This window comes from Simochromis diagramma, unplaced genomic scaffold (genome assembly GCF_900408965.1).
Source record: "Simochromis diagramma unplaced genomic scaffold, fSimDia1.1 OVJJ01000371.1, whole genome shotgun sequence".
Lineage (NCBI taxonomy): Eukaryota > Metazoa > Chordata > Actinopteri > Cichliformes > Cichlidae > Simochromis > Simochromis diagramma.
In genome coordinates this window covers 4606724-4623505 of record NW_024386920.1, presented here as the reverse complement: position 1 = coordinate 4623505, position 16782 = coordinate 4606724, and the positions used below count along the sequence as shown (strand labels likewise).

The 16782-nt window shown below is 41.6% G+C and overlaps 1 protein-coding gene across 1 annotated transcript; it reads right to left on the bottom strand.

Annotated features, from left to right (window-relative positions):
• Positions 1-933: 933 nt before the first annotated feature.
• On the bottom strand, positions 934-15913 carry foxk2a (forkhead box K2a). The gene is made up of 9 exons (XM_040036673.1): positions 15401-15913; positions 14117-14311; positions 13884-14025; positions 13420-13566; positions 6782-6975; positions 6468-6670; positions 5962-6219; positions 5683-5880; positions 934-2118 (listed from the first exon to the last, which is right to left on the bottom strand). The coding sequence occupies exons 1-9, from the start codon at positions 15694-15696 to the stop codon at positions 1904-1906; spliced, it is 1848 nt and encodes a 615-aa protein (XP_039892607.1). The 5' UTR covers positions 15697-15913; the 3' UTR covers positions 934-1903.
• Between the last annotated feature and the right edge of the window lie 869 nt (positions 15914-16782).

The following is a 16782-nucleotide window of genomic DNA, read 5'->3' as shown; positions in this document are numbered from 1 at the left end:
AAAATGCATGAACTGCACTTGCTGTGTAAAGCTCTAAGCACTACCAAAACAAGCCCTCCTACGCTTGATTAATACACCAGAAACAACTGTACCTGTGACTTTGTTAAACTTCCTTTTAATCACATTTCAATGCATCCAATTCATAATTAAGAGAATGTACTAAATTTAAATGCTATGGTTGACTGATTGGAATTTTCTTAAAATATCTTTACAGTTCAACCAACTGTAAATGTAAGGGTTTCTACAGGTGATCCAGTATACCTGTACACCTTTTTATAAACATAAATGTCACATTCAGACTGGAATTGTGTGAGCCAGTGTGTTTGTTCCTTTAGGAAAACTGTAAAAGGACATTTCCACTGCCTTCCTTGGACAATTTAATGCGAGGAATGCTTTCTGAAGCCTTTAACAAAACTTAACATGCCTCACCTCCACCCCAGATGTCACCATCGTTCCATCAAAAATTTAAAAAAATGAGACTGAGTTTGCATCATTTGCCCAGCAGAAAAGGCGTTTACTCAAAGAAATACAAACTAGGAGATTGTGTTTTAAATAAATTTATAAAAAAAAAAAAAAAGCATTTTTCCACTGAAGCAGAACAAACACCTATCACTTGCTTTTCTTTGTGTAACATAGAATACAATCTGAATAGACTTTTTTTAGTAGCCTGAAAGGAGTAAAAGAATCCAGCCAACAGACTGCCAACTTCAACACAAAGGTAACAAAAAACAGCCAATAATGACAAAACAAAACAAAGGAAAACTAGAAATATACAAATTAAAAAATGCAATTTAAAAAAAAAAAGAAAAAAGAAGAAAGAACTAGAGGTTAAGTGCAGCACTGGTCAGAATCAGCGTAGATCCAGTCAAAATTTTCTTCAGTTCCATAGTCGGATAATCTGCTCAGGTACATTGTTTCTAGAACCATAACATGCAAGCTCAATGAAGCATACGGTCAAATACACATGGGAATATATTTTTAACTCTTAGGATATTTGTAAAATATGAAAATTCTGTAGATGTACAGTGATAAAAGGAATTTAATTTGCATGAATGAGCAGAAAACGGGCATTAACTCCATAGTGTTTTCAATAAAAGGAAAAAAAATTGGAGACTACATTCATTTCACCGAACAGAGTCCACATACAAAAACAGCAATATTAAAAAAAATAAATTATTAAAAAAACAAAAAAAACAAAAAGAAAAATAATGTTGTAATGACGCCACTTATAGCTTTAGTTATCTTATTACTAGATAGTATCTGTGCCTCGGGAAATGGAGAAAGACTCAAAATATCCAAAGATACACTTGTACAACAGAATACTGCATATCTACTCACAACTGGGTTAGCTAGGTCGACATGGAGGCTAGCTGCCGAAGATGGGAATGTCCACACGTACACACACACACTTCCCCTTGTGGAATACACTACTGGTGAGATCACTTGTTTGATGTTTCTATCTGACACACAGTTAAGCGCTTGTCTGTAATGCTACCAGGATAAGACTCCTTGTCTTCTTTGGGTGAGTTTTGGGACTCATTGTTGCTAAAAGAAAAAAAAAAGAAAAAAGAAAAAAAAAGCCTCTTTTTTTTCCTTTAATGTGGATTTTCAAATCTTTTTTCCTTTCTGTGCTTCCTCTCGCCATCTGGGTCTCAAACATTGGGCATTTACAGTCGTCAGTAACTCTCTCAGTTCCATTTTTAGGTTTGGTCTTTTAGTTTTTGCATCACGTTTCGTGGTCGGAAATACATGGAGGAGAGGTCGAGAAGAGTTTGCACATTCTGTAGTCCTTCGCTTTTTGGCACCTTGGAGTAAGATAATGACACCAGGTCAGATGTGTGGCTCAATGCGTACAGGAGAGCAGGGGTCAGGATGCAGATGGGAGCCGTTGGGAGCGGGCGGGCTACTTGTCACCGACCTGCTCACTGACCCCTCCTTCTCCCGCTCTGTCCGTGGTGCCGTTGTTGCGGTTGGCAGCCGCTGCTTCGTTCTCCTCTTCCTCCATTTTCACCCTCTTTGTCTCAGGCTGGTCTTGCAGTTCTCCGTTCTGCCTTTTAGTGGGGAGGGAAGCTGAGGCTGAAGCGTGAGTTGCCAGGAGATGCAGAGGGTTTGCAACAGCTGGTGGGAAAGAAGAGAAGATGAATAAGGTTCAATATGGAGTGTTATAGTCCTGTATTTCAAATTAGTTTAGGAACTTCCAAAACAAACTGAAGCCATCAAGAATGTGAAGAAACAACTGCTGGACTTAACATCCAAAACATCTATGCTGAGGAGATATCAGCTCTGGTTAATACAGGCCTGCACTGTACTTCACTACAATAAAAATGCAATACTAATTCCTACCACAAGGTGGTACAAATAATACATGTAGCATTCACACTGGCTAGAACCCAAAATGAGAAGAGGAAGACATGATCGAGGCAGAAGGAGCACTGATACTGATGTGGAAGGTATCACCAAACAATGGCAGAAGCTCCTGAAAGGCGACTCTTATCACCACTTCTAGAAGGAGTCAAGCTCAGAGAGTTACACAGAGAGAAAATGATCCAAACTAGGACCAAGACAAAGAATGAATTTCCAATGTTCCTTGTACTCTGGTAAGATCAGAGCTATTAATAATAATGATAATAACAATAATACTTCCCAAGTAGTAACAGCTCATCAACGCCCCAGAGTTATGCAAACTGTCAGAATCCTTGTAGCACAGTAGCAGCACTCTTTCACTTTAGTTTAGTAATAACCCCTGACAGGAGCCTCAAACTCGCAGGACCTCAACACCTTCTTTGAGCTTCAAACCTTCTTTGCTCGGTTTGAAGCCACCCCTCCCCCACAGCCCTTGTCAAGTATTCCAATGACCACACTATGGTTCAGCTCATCTCTGATGGAATGATGGAGAACTTGTCCCACTGGTGCTCAGAAAACAACCTGAAACTGAACGTCCTTAAAACAAAAGAACTCATAATGGACTTCAGGAGGCACAGAGAGGTCCACAGGTGAGAACAGGTGGAATCTGTCTCCACCTTCAGGTTTCTTTATCATCACCCTGTTAAAGAAGGCCCACCAGCAGCTGCACTTCATCTGTGTTCATTGAGAACAGGAAGGCTGTGCAGCGGGTAATTAACACCACCCCAAAAAAAAAAAAAAAATAAAAATAAATAAAAAAATCACTGGCTGTCCTCTGCCACCACTGGAGGCCATCACCTCCTGCCTTAAGAAAAGCATTACTACCACCACCTGTTTGACCTGTTGCCCTCTGGTCAGGGACTCAGGTCAGTGAGGTCCCCCACCTCCAGACTCACAAACAGCCTCTTCTCCTGGGCCAATCAGACTGTTAACAAACACTAAAGTGCTTTACAAACCTGAACATTACAGCTAACAGCTGGATTTCCCCATTTCAGCGCAGCTAGCCAGACAGCCAACAGCCACTTACTGCTAGAGACACAGACAGTGGGCAGTATGTTCTCGGCTTTAACATGAAACTCATTGTTGCAGCCTAGGGCAGCACAAAAGTGACCCCTTCAAACTGATTTTTAGTTTTAGTGTCGTTATTTTACTCCCAGTTATCGATTCTGTCACTGGTTAGCTAACATAAACTAATGTAAGCCTATTAGCTGCAACTAACCAAACATGTTTAACAGGCGCTAAACATGTTTATAAAACTTTAAGCCTTATTTCTTAAACCCAGCTTCACAGACAGAGTTACATCTATGTCAGAGAGCAGAGCTCCATGATGATAATTAGCCTGTATGTGTGTATTGTTTCATGTCCTGTTTCACAGTAAATGCGCTCTTTATTTATTAGAACCACTTCCACTAATTCTATAATGCTCCATTTATATTAATTAGATTTCCATTAATTACATTTTTTGGATGGTCTTGTTCGTTGTAGTCTCTTTATTAATAGGTTCTAAACTATATTTTACCTCGCGATCTGTAATGCAGTTATCTAAATCATTTGTAAAATGAACAAATAATCTTAAATACTCACTAAAACTTACAACTGGTAAAATTAGTTGAAAATTTAACTTTTAGTTAAAAGTTAACTTTTTCACTGTTATATGCAGGATGGTCTCAAAATCTTCCCGTGATATCGTTGAAAAGTATTGTTACAGCTTCATAATAACTAGTGAGAGGTGACAGGCAGGGTACAAGGAAGCATGTTGACAAATCTATCATGATGCCATCCCTGCAAAAACCCAGTAGCTAATTAAGAGTTACCAATTAACCCAACATGCGTGTCTTTGAGGTGCACTAGAGCACACCGACAATTACAAAAGCCAGGCATGTACAACAGCAACGGAAATGACCCTGCTGGGTAACGTTGGTTGTAAAACATGTCAAACTGAAGTGGACTCACATTAGTCACAAGGTAAGAGAGACTGTAGATCATCGAAGCTAGGTTATATGGCAATGTTTGGAGATGCACCTCAACATAGCATCTCCATCTTCTGGCTACATAAGGTTTACATCACTACGATTGCAATATATACAGCAAGGTGCTCAAACATGCCTTCAGATCATTTACTTCAAATGGAACAAGTGTGAATCTGTGTTGTTTTTGAGTCAGCATGTTCATATAATAATTTGTGCTCCAATTCTACTTACAAGCACCATAATTAGCAGAGATCTTTGTATACCATTGGTATCAATATAGACCTAAACTCAATCTGATCATTTACTTTACAGGGAGGATTGCTGCAATCGTTTCTACTATGCATGTTTCTCCAGTACAGGCTGAGATGATTGAAATCTCAGTGGCATACTACAGAAGTAGTTGTTAGGTAGGTGTTAATGATGGTGATTAACTTTCTCTGTTAAGCTGGGCTTTTTGCTTTGGGCTCTATGCACCCTCATAAAAAGAGGCATTACTGTCATGTGATTATTCTTCTCTGAACAAATGATCCAGTTGAGTGCGTCTTATTCCAATCAGACAGTATCAGATCAGCATAATAAAATGATGATAAACATCATCAACAACCTATAAACTACCTGGAAAGAAAAAGTGGATTTAATGCACAGAGCTTTTTAAAATAATTGAAGGTGAATGTTATGAAGGTTATTCTCCTAAAGCCCAATAAAGGAGAGGTGTGGAAAACTGCTTTTGTTTGGTGGCAGATCAAAGAGAAATCAACTGAATTGATTGAACAGCTATCCTTGGTAACAAATTGCCTCCAAATACAACTAAGCAATTTTCTAATCTCTATCCTACTACCTGCAATTCCAGCAATTTAAAATGAGACTTACTGGTAGATTACCATCAAGTATAAACAACATATACACCTTTTCATCATCACAAACTGATTACATGAATTCCAGTGAATGCACAGTTGTGCTTGAGGTACAGCTTAACAACTTGCACATATAAAATGTATTTGTCCAACACAGACACATGCTGACCATAAAAGAATTTGTTTAAACCAAAGCTCTGAACATAGCCTGCTCTCAACCAGGTTATTTGTTAAGAATAAGTTACCAGTCAGTCTCAGATATGAAGCATCAGGAGACATGACAAGGAATGGTGGAAGAAGCACTCAGATACTTAGGACTAATGGTAGAGGCATGCCTTTATTCCTATTTTCACCTGGTTTCTAGTTCAAACCTTCACTTCCACCATGCTGTAGGTTTTTTAAAACTGGCCTTTATTAATGAAGTGCTGGTTTGACTGTGTGTGTGTCCGACTCACCTGCGCTAGCGGCAGTACTAATGGGGACCAGATGGGTCCCATTCTGTGTGATGGCCTTTATTGGGAGTTGGTGCTGGCCGAGCGGAGCTTGTTGCACGATGGTAACCGTAGTTAGAGGAGCAGCTTGAGAGCTCTGGATGATACGACTGACTCCACCTATGGAGGAGGCTGTAATGGATGGGACCGGCTCCACTTTTACTGCACACAAAAATATCAAAAATTACACATGCTCATAGAATCAAAAACAAACCAAAACAACAACAACAAAAAGAGCACCACCTTTGATCTCCTTGTGCTCTCCGCTTCCATTCTCCTGAGGTTCGCTGCTCACTGCAGAAGCAGGCTGTCCACCAACAGTTGCCATGGTGACAGCTGGGATCTGGTGAACAACATGCACAGTCTGCATGACAGGGGCAGAACTAACTGTAGTCGTAACAATGGCTGGTGTGGCCATGGCATAGGTCACAGGCTTCATGGTCGTTTGAGGCATCTGGCGCTGCACAGCGATCAATACTGGCTGATTGCTGAGAGGGGAGCCTGTCAAACGGTGTGATAAAGGTTAAAGCAGATGTCATTCACTCAGATAAAGATGTGCAGGAGCACACAAACACTGTACACTGTCACAGAAAAGGGTTTAATATGGGGTAGTGGTGGTACTGCGGTCTTTTTTGTCACGAAAAACTGAAAAATGTGAATGTGTGTTAAGGCCCACATGTGATCCCTCTGCACACACTACATGTTATATGGTTCATAAAAAGGACAAAAACCTAAACCCAATGTTTTACCTGGGGAGTTCTGTGCAAAGCGGGCCTCTTGGATGACGGCGAGTTTGGGCTGGATTGTTGTGGCTTGGGTTGGGGCTGGTGGTGGAGTTGGCTCTGGCTCCATGGGGACTGGGGAGCCCTCTCTGGACAGGCTGTCTGGGGTCTGGACCCCACTAGAGTGGGCTGACAGTGCCCCAGTGTGGCTTGGAGAAGCTGGAGCACTCCTGGAAAAGTAAAAGTAAAGTACAGTTTTCATCCCAGCCATAAAAAACACACTATATAACTGTACAGGAAACTTTTTACAGTCATGTATGCGTAGCATCAAGATGCTTTACCTGGAGGACAGTGGCCCTACAGGGGTCCTGAAGCAGGGCACACCCCTGGGCCTGCGCTTCCTGAAGGCTTGTTCTATCAGCTTGCCTTCAGAGGCGGGGTCGATCCTCCAGAATGAGCCTTTACCTGGCTCTTCCTGAGACCGAGCCACTTTGATGAAATACCGGTTCAGAGACAGGTTGTGGCGAATCGAATTCTACAGAATCAAAATTAAATAAAATTAAGAACTTTAATTAAACTGAAGATTTTGTTGGGGTATCCATGTTTGATAATGCATAACACGCCCATGTTGTTGTACAGGATGGTTTTAGCTTGGTGTAAACTGCAATTCGATTTTCCATTTTATTGCGACAGTAACACAGTTTTTAGTCACTTTGAGGCGCATTTGTCAAACCTCACCCATGTGTGTAAATATCAGCATTTTACTGTTAAATCCTGCATCCTGTCAATGAAAAAAAAAAAAAGTCACTCAGTCAAAGTTCAGAGCATAAATTAGATCCATGTATTAAATCAACTGGGGCATCTTCATACAATAGAAATCAGAGGTGTACTTTCAGCTTTAGACAACACAATACAAAAAACCCCCCCCAAAACCTGCCTCTCGTGTTCATTAACACTGAGGACATAGCCATACTCTGTATGAGCGCTTCATTGTTCCTCCTAGTTCATTGTCTTGTAACATCTGAGCAGAAAAGCTGCAGCATCTGGCTCTCAATGCTAATTAAAACACACTAATATGCTGCAGACGACAGGTAACAGCGGAAGACACGTCAACATAAAAAGACACGCGTTTGTAACTGTTTGTATAAGAGTACTGTGTTGTATTGAACTGAACATCAGTGAAAATACATTTAAATTAAGTGAAGGACACCCGTTGCCTCCCTTTTAAATGCACCCCTGCATGTTGCTGGTCTCACCAGTGCAGGAGACTGAGGACAGCTGTTGTTAGCTTGCAACATAGATTGTTTGTTTAGTTTAACAGAAATCTGATGTGAACTATTTTCACATCGCCTTGATTTTCACTTGGTCTTAATTCAGTGACGTTATAGTACAGCCTCTGCCCTTTGTCACATGTGTTTTAGAGAGGAAAGGCTGAGCTCAACCATGAACTATACTCAGTGGCGGTCGTAGCCTGTTTTGCTGCCCCCCCCCCACAAAACATATTAAGGATTGTACATTAACATAAAACTGTTGTCGAAATTCACCAGAGACACACACACACACACACACACACACACACACACACACACACGAAGAGAGAGAGTATGCATTGTATGCAAACGGCTACCAAACAGCCATCATAATTCGTCATACAATGAGAACAGGACAAATCAACAATTGACAATGACTAATTAATATTAAAATCTGTAACATAATGTTTGGAGTTTAGTCTGTTACTATTTTTACCATTTCTTTTTGGAGCAACTGTAACCCACATAATTTCCTTAGGGATTAATAAAGTATTCTGATTCTGATTGTTTCAGGATGACCTGCCATTATCCAATGACACATCTGCTTACCTGTATCTTTTGCTCGTTTCTCCTCCTCTTCTTTTCTCTTTTTTCTAAACTGAGCACCTGATGGCTTTCAACTTTTCTTGTCCATCTTCCATTGGTTTTAATTTTGCACTCCAGTATGAACACCCATCCCCCAACCCGAGGATCACCACAGCATAACCTAACAGACCTACACCTTAGTTCACTTTGTCTAAGGTGTATTTCTGGGATTTCACACAACCCAGGATTCAAATCATGAATACATAATTTACAACATTATGAATGAAATGTGCTCTGTTTGGAAGCAGCCGCCCCCCTCCCCTTTTGACGGGTTGTGTGTGAGACTTTAAATCATCAAACTGTAAATTATAAATTTTAAATTGTTATTGATCCCTTTACCCCGAGTCCTAAAGCGTATATTTATTTTCTTACTGTTCTTATATTTATTGTTTGTTTACTTGCACTGCTGTAACTGGAGCCTTGTCGTCTCGTCTCTCTACATACTGGACTGTGTGTAGCGGAGGTGACAATAAAGTTTACTTTGACTTCAGCAGCGAGCAGGCGCACCGAGGGCTCTCGCGCTCACTTTTCCAGAATAGAATTTCGAAAAAACATCAGTGCAAATTATAAGTCTGTATCATAATGTCTGGTGTTTTCATGTTTGTTGGTTTGTTTTTCCATCCATTCGCTTCTGCTTCTCCTTTTCAGGGGCGCTGGAGCCTATCCCAGCTGTCATGGGGCGAGAGGCGGGGTACACCTTGGACAGGTCGCCAGTCTGTCGCAGGGCCAACACACAGAGACAGACAACCATTCGCACTCACTTTCACTCGCACATTCACACCTAGTGGCAATTTGGATTATCCGATTAACCTATCCCCACAAGCTGCATGTCTTTGGATGGTGGGAGGAAGCCGGAGTACCCGGAGGGAACCCACGCAAACACGGGGAGAACATGCAAACTCCACACAGAAAGACCCCGGCCTGATGGTGGAATTGAACTCAGGACCTTCTTGCTGTGCGGCAACAGTGCTAACCACCGTGCTGCCCAAGGTGTTTTGTTTTTATTTTGTTTTATTTTGCGAGTTGGGTATTAGATGCCGCTCCAGCCAGCCAGAGAATTCCCCGCCGCCACGCCCTCTCCTCCCTGTGCCACAAGCAGCAGGCGCACCTCGCAAACGAAGGGCACCCTTATTCCCAGAAAATGGGCGATAGAAAACCGATCGGTGCCTGTACCATTCCCAATATGCGCTGGCTGATATCGGGGCAGCATGAGTACGAGCAATTTTTTTTTTTTTGCCGATGCCCGTGATGCCGCCCCGGGCAACCGCCCGTATCAAAAACCACTACTGACTATACTGCTGATAGCCTGAACTTCACTGATATTCTCAACCTTGTTGTCAGGGAAACCAATGCTAAATCTGGGCTAAATCTTTTAACACACATGCTCATAAGCACATTTTACAAATCCTCATCCCGCAACATCTCTTTATTTCTGCACCCCCCAACAACACACCAAAAACAAAACAGAAACCATTTATTAGTCGGGGTTTGCTTCACCCAGTTTACAGGTTCACTTAGTAACTGTGATTAGTGGAAACACCGTCACTGGCCTGAATGAGCTAACAGCTGGCCATCTAACTTCGCCTGGGGCATCAGGTCATTGGTTGTATTGAACACTGCTTCCACTCCCCAACAGTTATACAAGGTTTGCTGGGATTCTCAGCAATGTGTACATTTTAAAAAGGATATATTTCACTTTTCAAAATGTACACATTGCTGAGGCCCTAAAACAAGAAATATTTGAAACTGAATCAAACAGAACTACTAGATGAAGAAAGTAGACCTGTGTACTGGGAGGCTAGGTGTACGACAAAGAGAAAGCAAAAGGCCTTCTGTTATTTGTATGTGAGTCTGGAGACTAAGGAAGGGCAAAAGGACTAGTACTGGCTAGGCAGAGATACAGCTGGAAAGGATGTGCAGCAGACTGGGATGATTAGGGATACAAATGGAATGAGATGTAAATGTAATTAACAAGTGAAGACGTAAAGAGTACTTTGTGGAGCTCATGAATGTAGAAAATGAGAGAGAGTAGGACAGATCGAGCAAAGTTAATGAATCAGAGAGTGTGTAGCGGTAAAGAGGAAGTGAGGGCAGTTAGAAAGAGGACAAAGAGTGGGAAAGCAGTTGGTCCAGATGGCATACCTGTGGAGGTATGCGGCTCTGCCAAGTCAACTTCCCTCTAAGAGAGAGGGAAGTTGACTTTTCAACCAGACTGACGTTTAACACAATTCTGGAGAGAGAGGATTGCCCGAGCAATGGAGAAGACGTGTACTGGTACCGATTGTGATGTGCTACTACAGAGAGATAAAGCTGAACCATAAAGCTATGGGAAAGAGATGCTGAAACTAGGTGCAAAGAGTGAGCAGAAGTACAGCTTTAAGCTAAGAAAGTAAACTATAGATGCAAGGTTGGCTTTGAGAGTGCTGATAGAGAAGTACACAGAACGCCAGAATAAGTCACATTGTGTCTTTGTGGATCTAGAGAAAGCATATGATAGGGTTTCAAGAGAGGAACTGTGGTACTACATGAGGAAGTTGGGGGTGGCTGAAAAGTATACAGGGTGGTACAAGACACGTATGAGGACAACATCAGGGATTAGCTCTGAGCCCTTTCCTGTTATCAATGGTAATAGACAGATGATGAGAATCGATAAACAGATAAGGAGGCAGGAGTCTCAATTGACTATAGTCAATTGAGACTATAGTTTGCAGATGACATTGTTATCTGTAGTGAAAAGTCACTAGAAGGGATGTGAATGAGCTACACAGGTGGAAATGTGAACGTGCAAAGAGCAGAGGGAATGCAGACAAAGGGGTTTCATACCTTTGATCAACCATCCAAAGCCACAGACAATGCAGAAGACAGGTGAAGGAGAGTGCAGGCATGCTGGAGTGGATGAAAAGGAATATCAGGTATGATTTGTGAATGAAGGATAGCAGCAAAAGTGAAAGGGAAGTGAAAACCACTATGATGTATGGTTTCAGATGAAGACACTAACAAAAAGACCAAGGAATTGTTGGAGGTGGCAGAGCTGCAGATATTAAGATTTTCACTGGGAATGACCAGAATGGACAAGATTAGAAATGAATACTTCAGGCAGACAGCTCAGGTTGAGTGGTTTGGAGGAAACAACTGGAGAGACAAGGCTGAGCTGTATTTAGCATGTGCAGAGGAGGGATAGTGAATATACTGGACAAAGGATGTTGAAAATGGAACTGCCAGGCAGAAGGAAAAGAGGAAGACCACAGAGAAGATTCGTGGATGTAGTGACGGAGGGTTGGTTTGACAGAGGAGATACTAGAGAGTAAGATGAAGCCAGATAAGATGTTTTGTGGACCTGGAAATAAGAATAACAGATCCTGCGAGATAATTACATTAAAACTATGGCCCTTTCCATTTACAAACCTTATGGGGGTAGAATAATACAAATAATATAAAATAATGAAGTTCAGATGTCTATATTATGTATATGCAGCTTGTTAAGCTAGATCTTAGTGAAACCACTGAATGAAGCGGCAGCTATGCATCAGATAGTCATCGATATGTGGGTATTATTTTCACGATTTAGAAAATGTATACATGTTATTATACTTTATTCTAATCCACTCCTAAGTCTCTCTAACTCTACTGAAACTGCAGGTACTAGAAGGCACACTAAGAATACCTGTTTGAAGTGAAATTTATTTTATTAGACTTGGGACCGTAAGCTTTACTGTGTAAATGGGTCCAGTTTAACAGTTCAGAGCTCTAATGTGCAGGTGTCACATTATTAAGAAACAGCAACACAGAGCACAAACAGCAATAAAATGATTAACTGGAATTAAAATGTTTATTTTCCTGCTCTGTGCACTAAATCGCCAGATTTTCTGCCATTATTAATCATGTGTCCTTTTTACAGGAGTGTTGCATTTTACCGGTGTATTTTCTATGTTCGTTATGGATTTTTAATCACCATTTGACAATCTCTCTGAAGTAGGTGGCACTCATAGGGACTATTATCTGTGGAAGAAAGTCATATGATCTGTGAAATGCCCCCTTTAGATTGGTTACATGCTGCCAAGACCATCTTTCATGTGATTACACAGGTGATAAGAGTAGGTTCCAGATAGGAACGATACCCTAGGTATGTTGAACTCGCTTCATACTATAGGGTCAAGTGCTCCACAGCTAAAGCACATGGTAAAAGTGGACTTTATGGCAGACCCTCCGAATTAAATGAGAACACAGTAAGACAAAGTGTGAAAGTGTGTTTCCCCTCTGTGTTTCATCCCCATTTCCTTCTTATTTCAACAAATGAAAAATAGCTGCCCTAATTTATCACACACAATTTCCAACAGTGACCTCCTGAGATTCATCCAGAACTCAAATGGTTTAGAAGAAAAACATCCTGACATCACGGTGAAGCTGTGAACAGTGAATAATCTAATAATAAATGTCTGCTGAAATGAAAGCTCAGCTCCAATTTCACTTTATGATGCCCAAGCATAGTAACAATACAGTTATTTTGTTGCTTAGAATGTTTTGCTTGATGATTAAGCAAAAACTGCTTTTTGTTTATTCTATGCAGGTTAATCATCAGAATGCCAAAAGTCATTGGTGAAAACATGTAGCTCCTTGGTGAACAAACGATAAGATCTGGTATAACACTCATGCACTTGCACACCCTAACTGAATGTGAGGCAAACTACCCACGCTTACCAATGCTGAGAAAGGAAAATAATTGCAATCTTGAGTGACTGATATGTGGAAGCTCAATAATGGGGCTCACTCTCCACGACAAACAGGGATGCTTCCCTACTGCATCTGGTCCTCCATCACTGGGTCATGCGGTGGGAGACAGACTATCCATCTGTACCTCACAATTACATAAATGTATTCTGTTTTAACTTAAACCCTTGTATTTCATTTCTAACTATTCTGAACTACAGTGGTTTGGCTGGAATGGTGAATAAATAAGTTTATGAAGCTCTTCAGCCAATAATTAGATTCAAAAAAAAAAAAACAATACAACTCAAGTTTGTATTACTATTCAATCTCAAGCACACCATTATTACTAGTATTATCAGTATTATAACCAAACTGACCTGCCAGCCTTTGTCTGCTGTTCTGTAGTAGGGGTAGTTCTTGGTGATGTGGGTGTATATTCCGTTCAGTGTTAGCTGTTTGTCCGGAGCCATGGTGATAGCTTGAACTATTAGCTGTGCATATGAATATGGAGGTTTGGAGTCATCCTGCAGGAGACATAAAGTGAAGTTTATTACACAGGAAATGTGTGTACATATGAGCACACATATGCACACTGACACAGAGGGTTTGTACTCTAAAGTCTATGCTGCTACTGCAAACACTGGGCAATTTTTAGACTTCAATGAGTAACAGTGATATTCAGAGTCCTCAAATCCACTGAGACTTCTCTGAAGTCTGCTGCCTTCATCACGCACAGTTCTTCTCAGACATTTAGTCTGAATCCATTTCGAAATCAAGCAGACAGACTAACTGTAAGCACTCACACCTTCCTGCCCTGTTCACATTATGCATTTCCTCTCACCTTTGGACTGTCTTCACCTGAGGCCTCCTTGTCGTTTTCTGATTGGGAGCTGTCTCCTATAAGATCGGAGGTCAGAATGCGAGATGTCCTGTAGCTGGACAGTCCTGCCCCACGTGGACTTGATGGGCAAGAATTTGCTGCACTGTGAAAGATATTTAAAATGTGTCTTGATTTGAGATGGGGAAAAAAGCCACAGTTTTCTAATCTGCTTACATACAACTAAGCAGTCCTACCTGATGGTTCCAGTAGGTGAAGGCAGCGGGCTCATGAGGTGTGCAATGTTGTCAGGAATGTTGATGGTCAGGGGGGAAATCTGGGGCTGGACAGGCTTGATCGGTGATTCTGGCACGTTCCTTGGCTCTTTCTTGTCATTGGACAGGGCTGTGAACGTTATTTTTATACTTGTGCTGGGAAAGCGGAAACAACACCTAAGAGAAGGAGAAAAGAACCAAAAAACTATTATACTATTTAAATGTGTGAAATAATTCTGCCAGTCAATCAAGTGCTTATTACAATGTTACTGCTCAGACCAGCTGGTGACAAGCAGGCCAAGGAGGTCCAACTACTGTGATTCAGTTTCACACTGTTTAAATAGGGACATCCTCCATTATGTAACAGCTCCTGTCTAACATGAATAGCTTCCAGTGCATGGTTACATTCATACCCATAGATTTTTTTTTAATGTAAGCACATGAGCAGCACTGAGACAAATAATGACAGAGCAAAGGTTGGGAACATGAAGTCAAGCAAGTACTTAACTTGCCAACTTTAACTATGCACCTGGCGCTGGAACACTGCATCATGAGTAAAACTAGTGTATAATAACTCTTTACCAGCCTTTTATTGTGAGGGAAAATACTGTAGCCGGTTCTGTATTATGTCAGAAACACCACCCACGCAAGTTTAATAGTTAGCCTGTGTTCCTGACATGTCGGGAGAGACAGCTGTTGAGGGTTATAGCCCCAAACAAGAATTTTTTCGCTTTGTGAAATTCCAACGTAATTCTACTATAATTCGGCCATTTTGATGTTTCATACCATAGCTATTAGTACAAGCCAGCACTATGAACGTTATCAAATTTTAGGCTGTGCCAAGCCTCTCTGTAATTAGGCATATCCAAAACACGTGATACATATAAACAAATGCAACAATGAAGTAGAATACTAGCATCCACATGACGCACCGATTCTTAGCTGAATTATGACTATCTGACGTCTCACTGACGTAAGCAGCTCGCTAAACACAAGCCGAATAAACCAGCAATAAATAATCAGCGGTTATGAGTCGGGTTCAGTGCGCTTCCAGTAGTTACCTCTGCCATTATCGTGCATATCTGCGTGTCGGTTGACCATTTTTTCCTTTGGTCACACACACACACACGAGCTGCACGTACCAGCTTAGTGTTGCTTGTCACAGCACGTGCAACACCGCAGCGGGACAACAAAACAACAACACACGATTCCAGAAATAACTCGATTTTCCCCGCACTTTAAGCAAACTGGGAATATCAATCTTACATTCGCGGAAGCTGTAAAGGTGGAGCCCCTCTTCTCTGGAACACCCCATCAACAAACACCCCGTTTTTTCCAAGGCATCGGAGGTAGAATTCCCCCGTGCCGGTGCCATCTTCTCCTGCGGTAAATATTTCTAGGTGCCGGCGGGAGATGAAGCTGGAGTGTCCCATGCTGACGTCCACGGAGCCCTGCGAAGAGTTCCGGCCGATGGTCACGGACTTTTTCTTCATGAGATACTCGAATTCTCGGCCCTCCAGCCGGGCTACCGCCAACCCTGACATCCCGCTTACCACCGCCATCTTCAAAGATATCTGAAGGGGATTTAGAAATCTGTCTTAAGCGCAAATATATAAACAGTTGCTGGGAACCAAATAATTTTTTTAGGGGGACGGGTTGTGAAATAGAGGGGAACCCAATTTTATACTGTGGAGAATTTAGCTAGGAACGTGCCAGCCCGGGGACACAGCGGCTCCGACCCACCGCCGTGATGAAGAGGAAAAAAAAGGCGTACCGACCAATCAAAAACGGCCAAACGGACGGAAGTACTGTGACAGACAATCTTTTCAACCAATGGGAAAGCAGGTTTTATAGACAGAAGCGTGGCGTTTACCAATGACAACAATAATAAAAATAGCCGTATAAAATAGGGCTCGGTTGCGGCGCAGGCTGACACGCAGATGGACGGAGAGATGGAAAATGCGGCGCAGGAGGGGAGTCTAATGTACATACAAGCTGTGTCCCAAAAATGTCTAATGTTCGTCCTTATTTATATTTTATAAACTAACAGAACCTAATGAAGACAGTGTCTTATATTTAATACTAAACTTTCTGCCTCCCGAAATCTCACATTCATAAATCCAGAATAACACATTTGACGCCAAATTACAATTTTTTTCTTTCTTTTTTTTTTTCATAGTCAATTGTGCAACTATCTAATCTATGTATACATTGTTCACCTGGCCAGAAACGAGAGTCTTGCTTTGGCTGCCAAGATTTGGCTTTCTGTAGCCAAAAGTCAGCATGTTATGACAAGAGCATTTAATGCTAAGTTATCAGTACACTTGATTAACTAGTTGCATACATAAACTATACAGGTGCAATGTCTTGTGCATGCTCGCTCATCCAGGTAAGTAAATCCTGAAAGGTTGATTCTGTTCATCTGGATGTGGGAGAAACATTTCGTCACTCATCCAAGTGACAACACCTACAGGCCAGTGAAAACTCAGTGGTCTCAATTTGCATATTAATGATCAAGGAACTGACCTCACAGCCCATTGTTCATTCAGTGTTCTAGTTTCAGTCATTGTGCAAATGTACTGTTTATAAGGTTGTGGAAACCTGCAGTCAGCTGGCACTGAAGAAGTCACGTTTCTCCCACTGAAAAC

Excerpts from the sequence above, each read along its gene's own strand:
- foxk2a (XM_040036673.1), bottom strand. The coding sequence starts at position 15,696 with ATGGCGGTGGTAAGCGGGATGTCAGGGTTGGCGGTAGCCCGGCTGGAG. Across the intron at positions 14,312-15,400 it reads CCTTTACAGCTTCCGCGAAT|GTGTTGTTTCCGCTTTCCCA; the intron begins GTAAGATTGATA and ends TCCTTCTCTTAG. Across the intron at positions 6,976-13,419 it reads CAGCAGACAAAGGCTGGCAG|AATTCGATTCGCCACAACCT; the intron begins GTCAGTTTGGTT and ends TTGATTCTGTAG.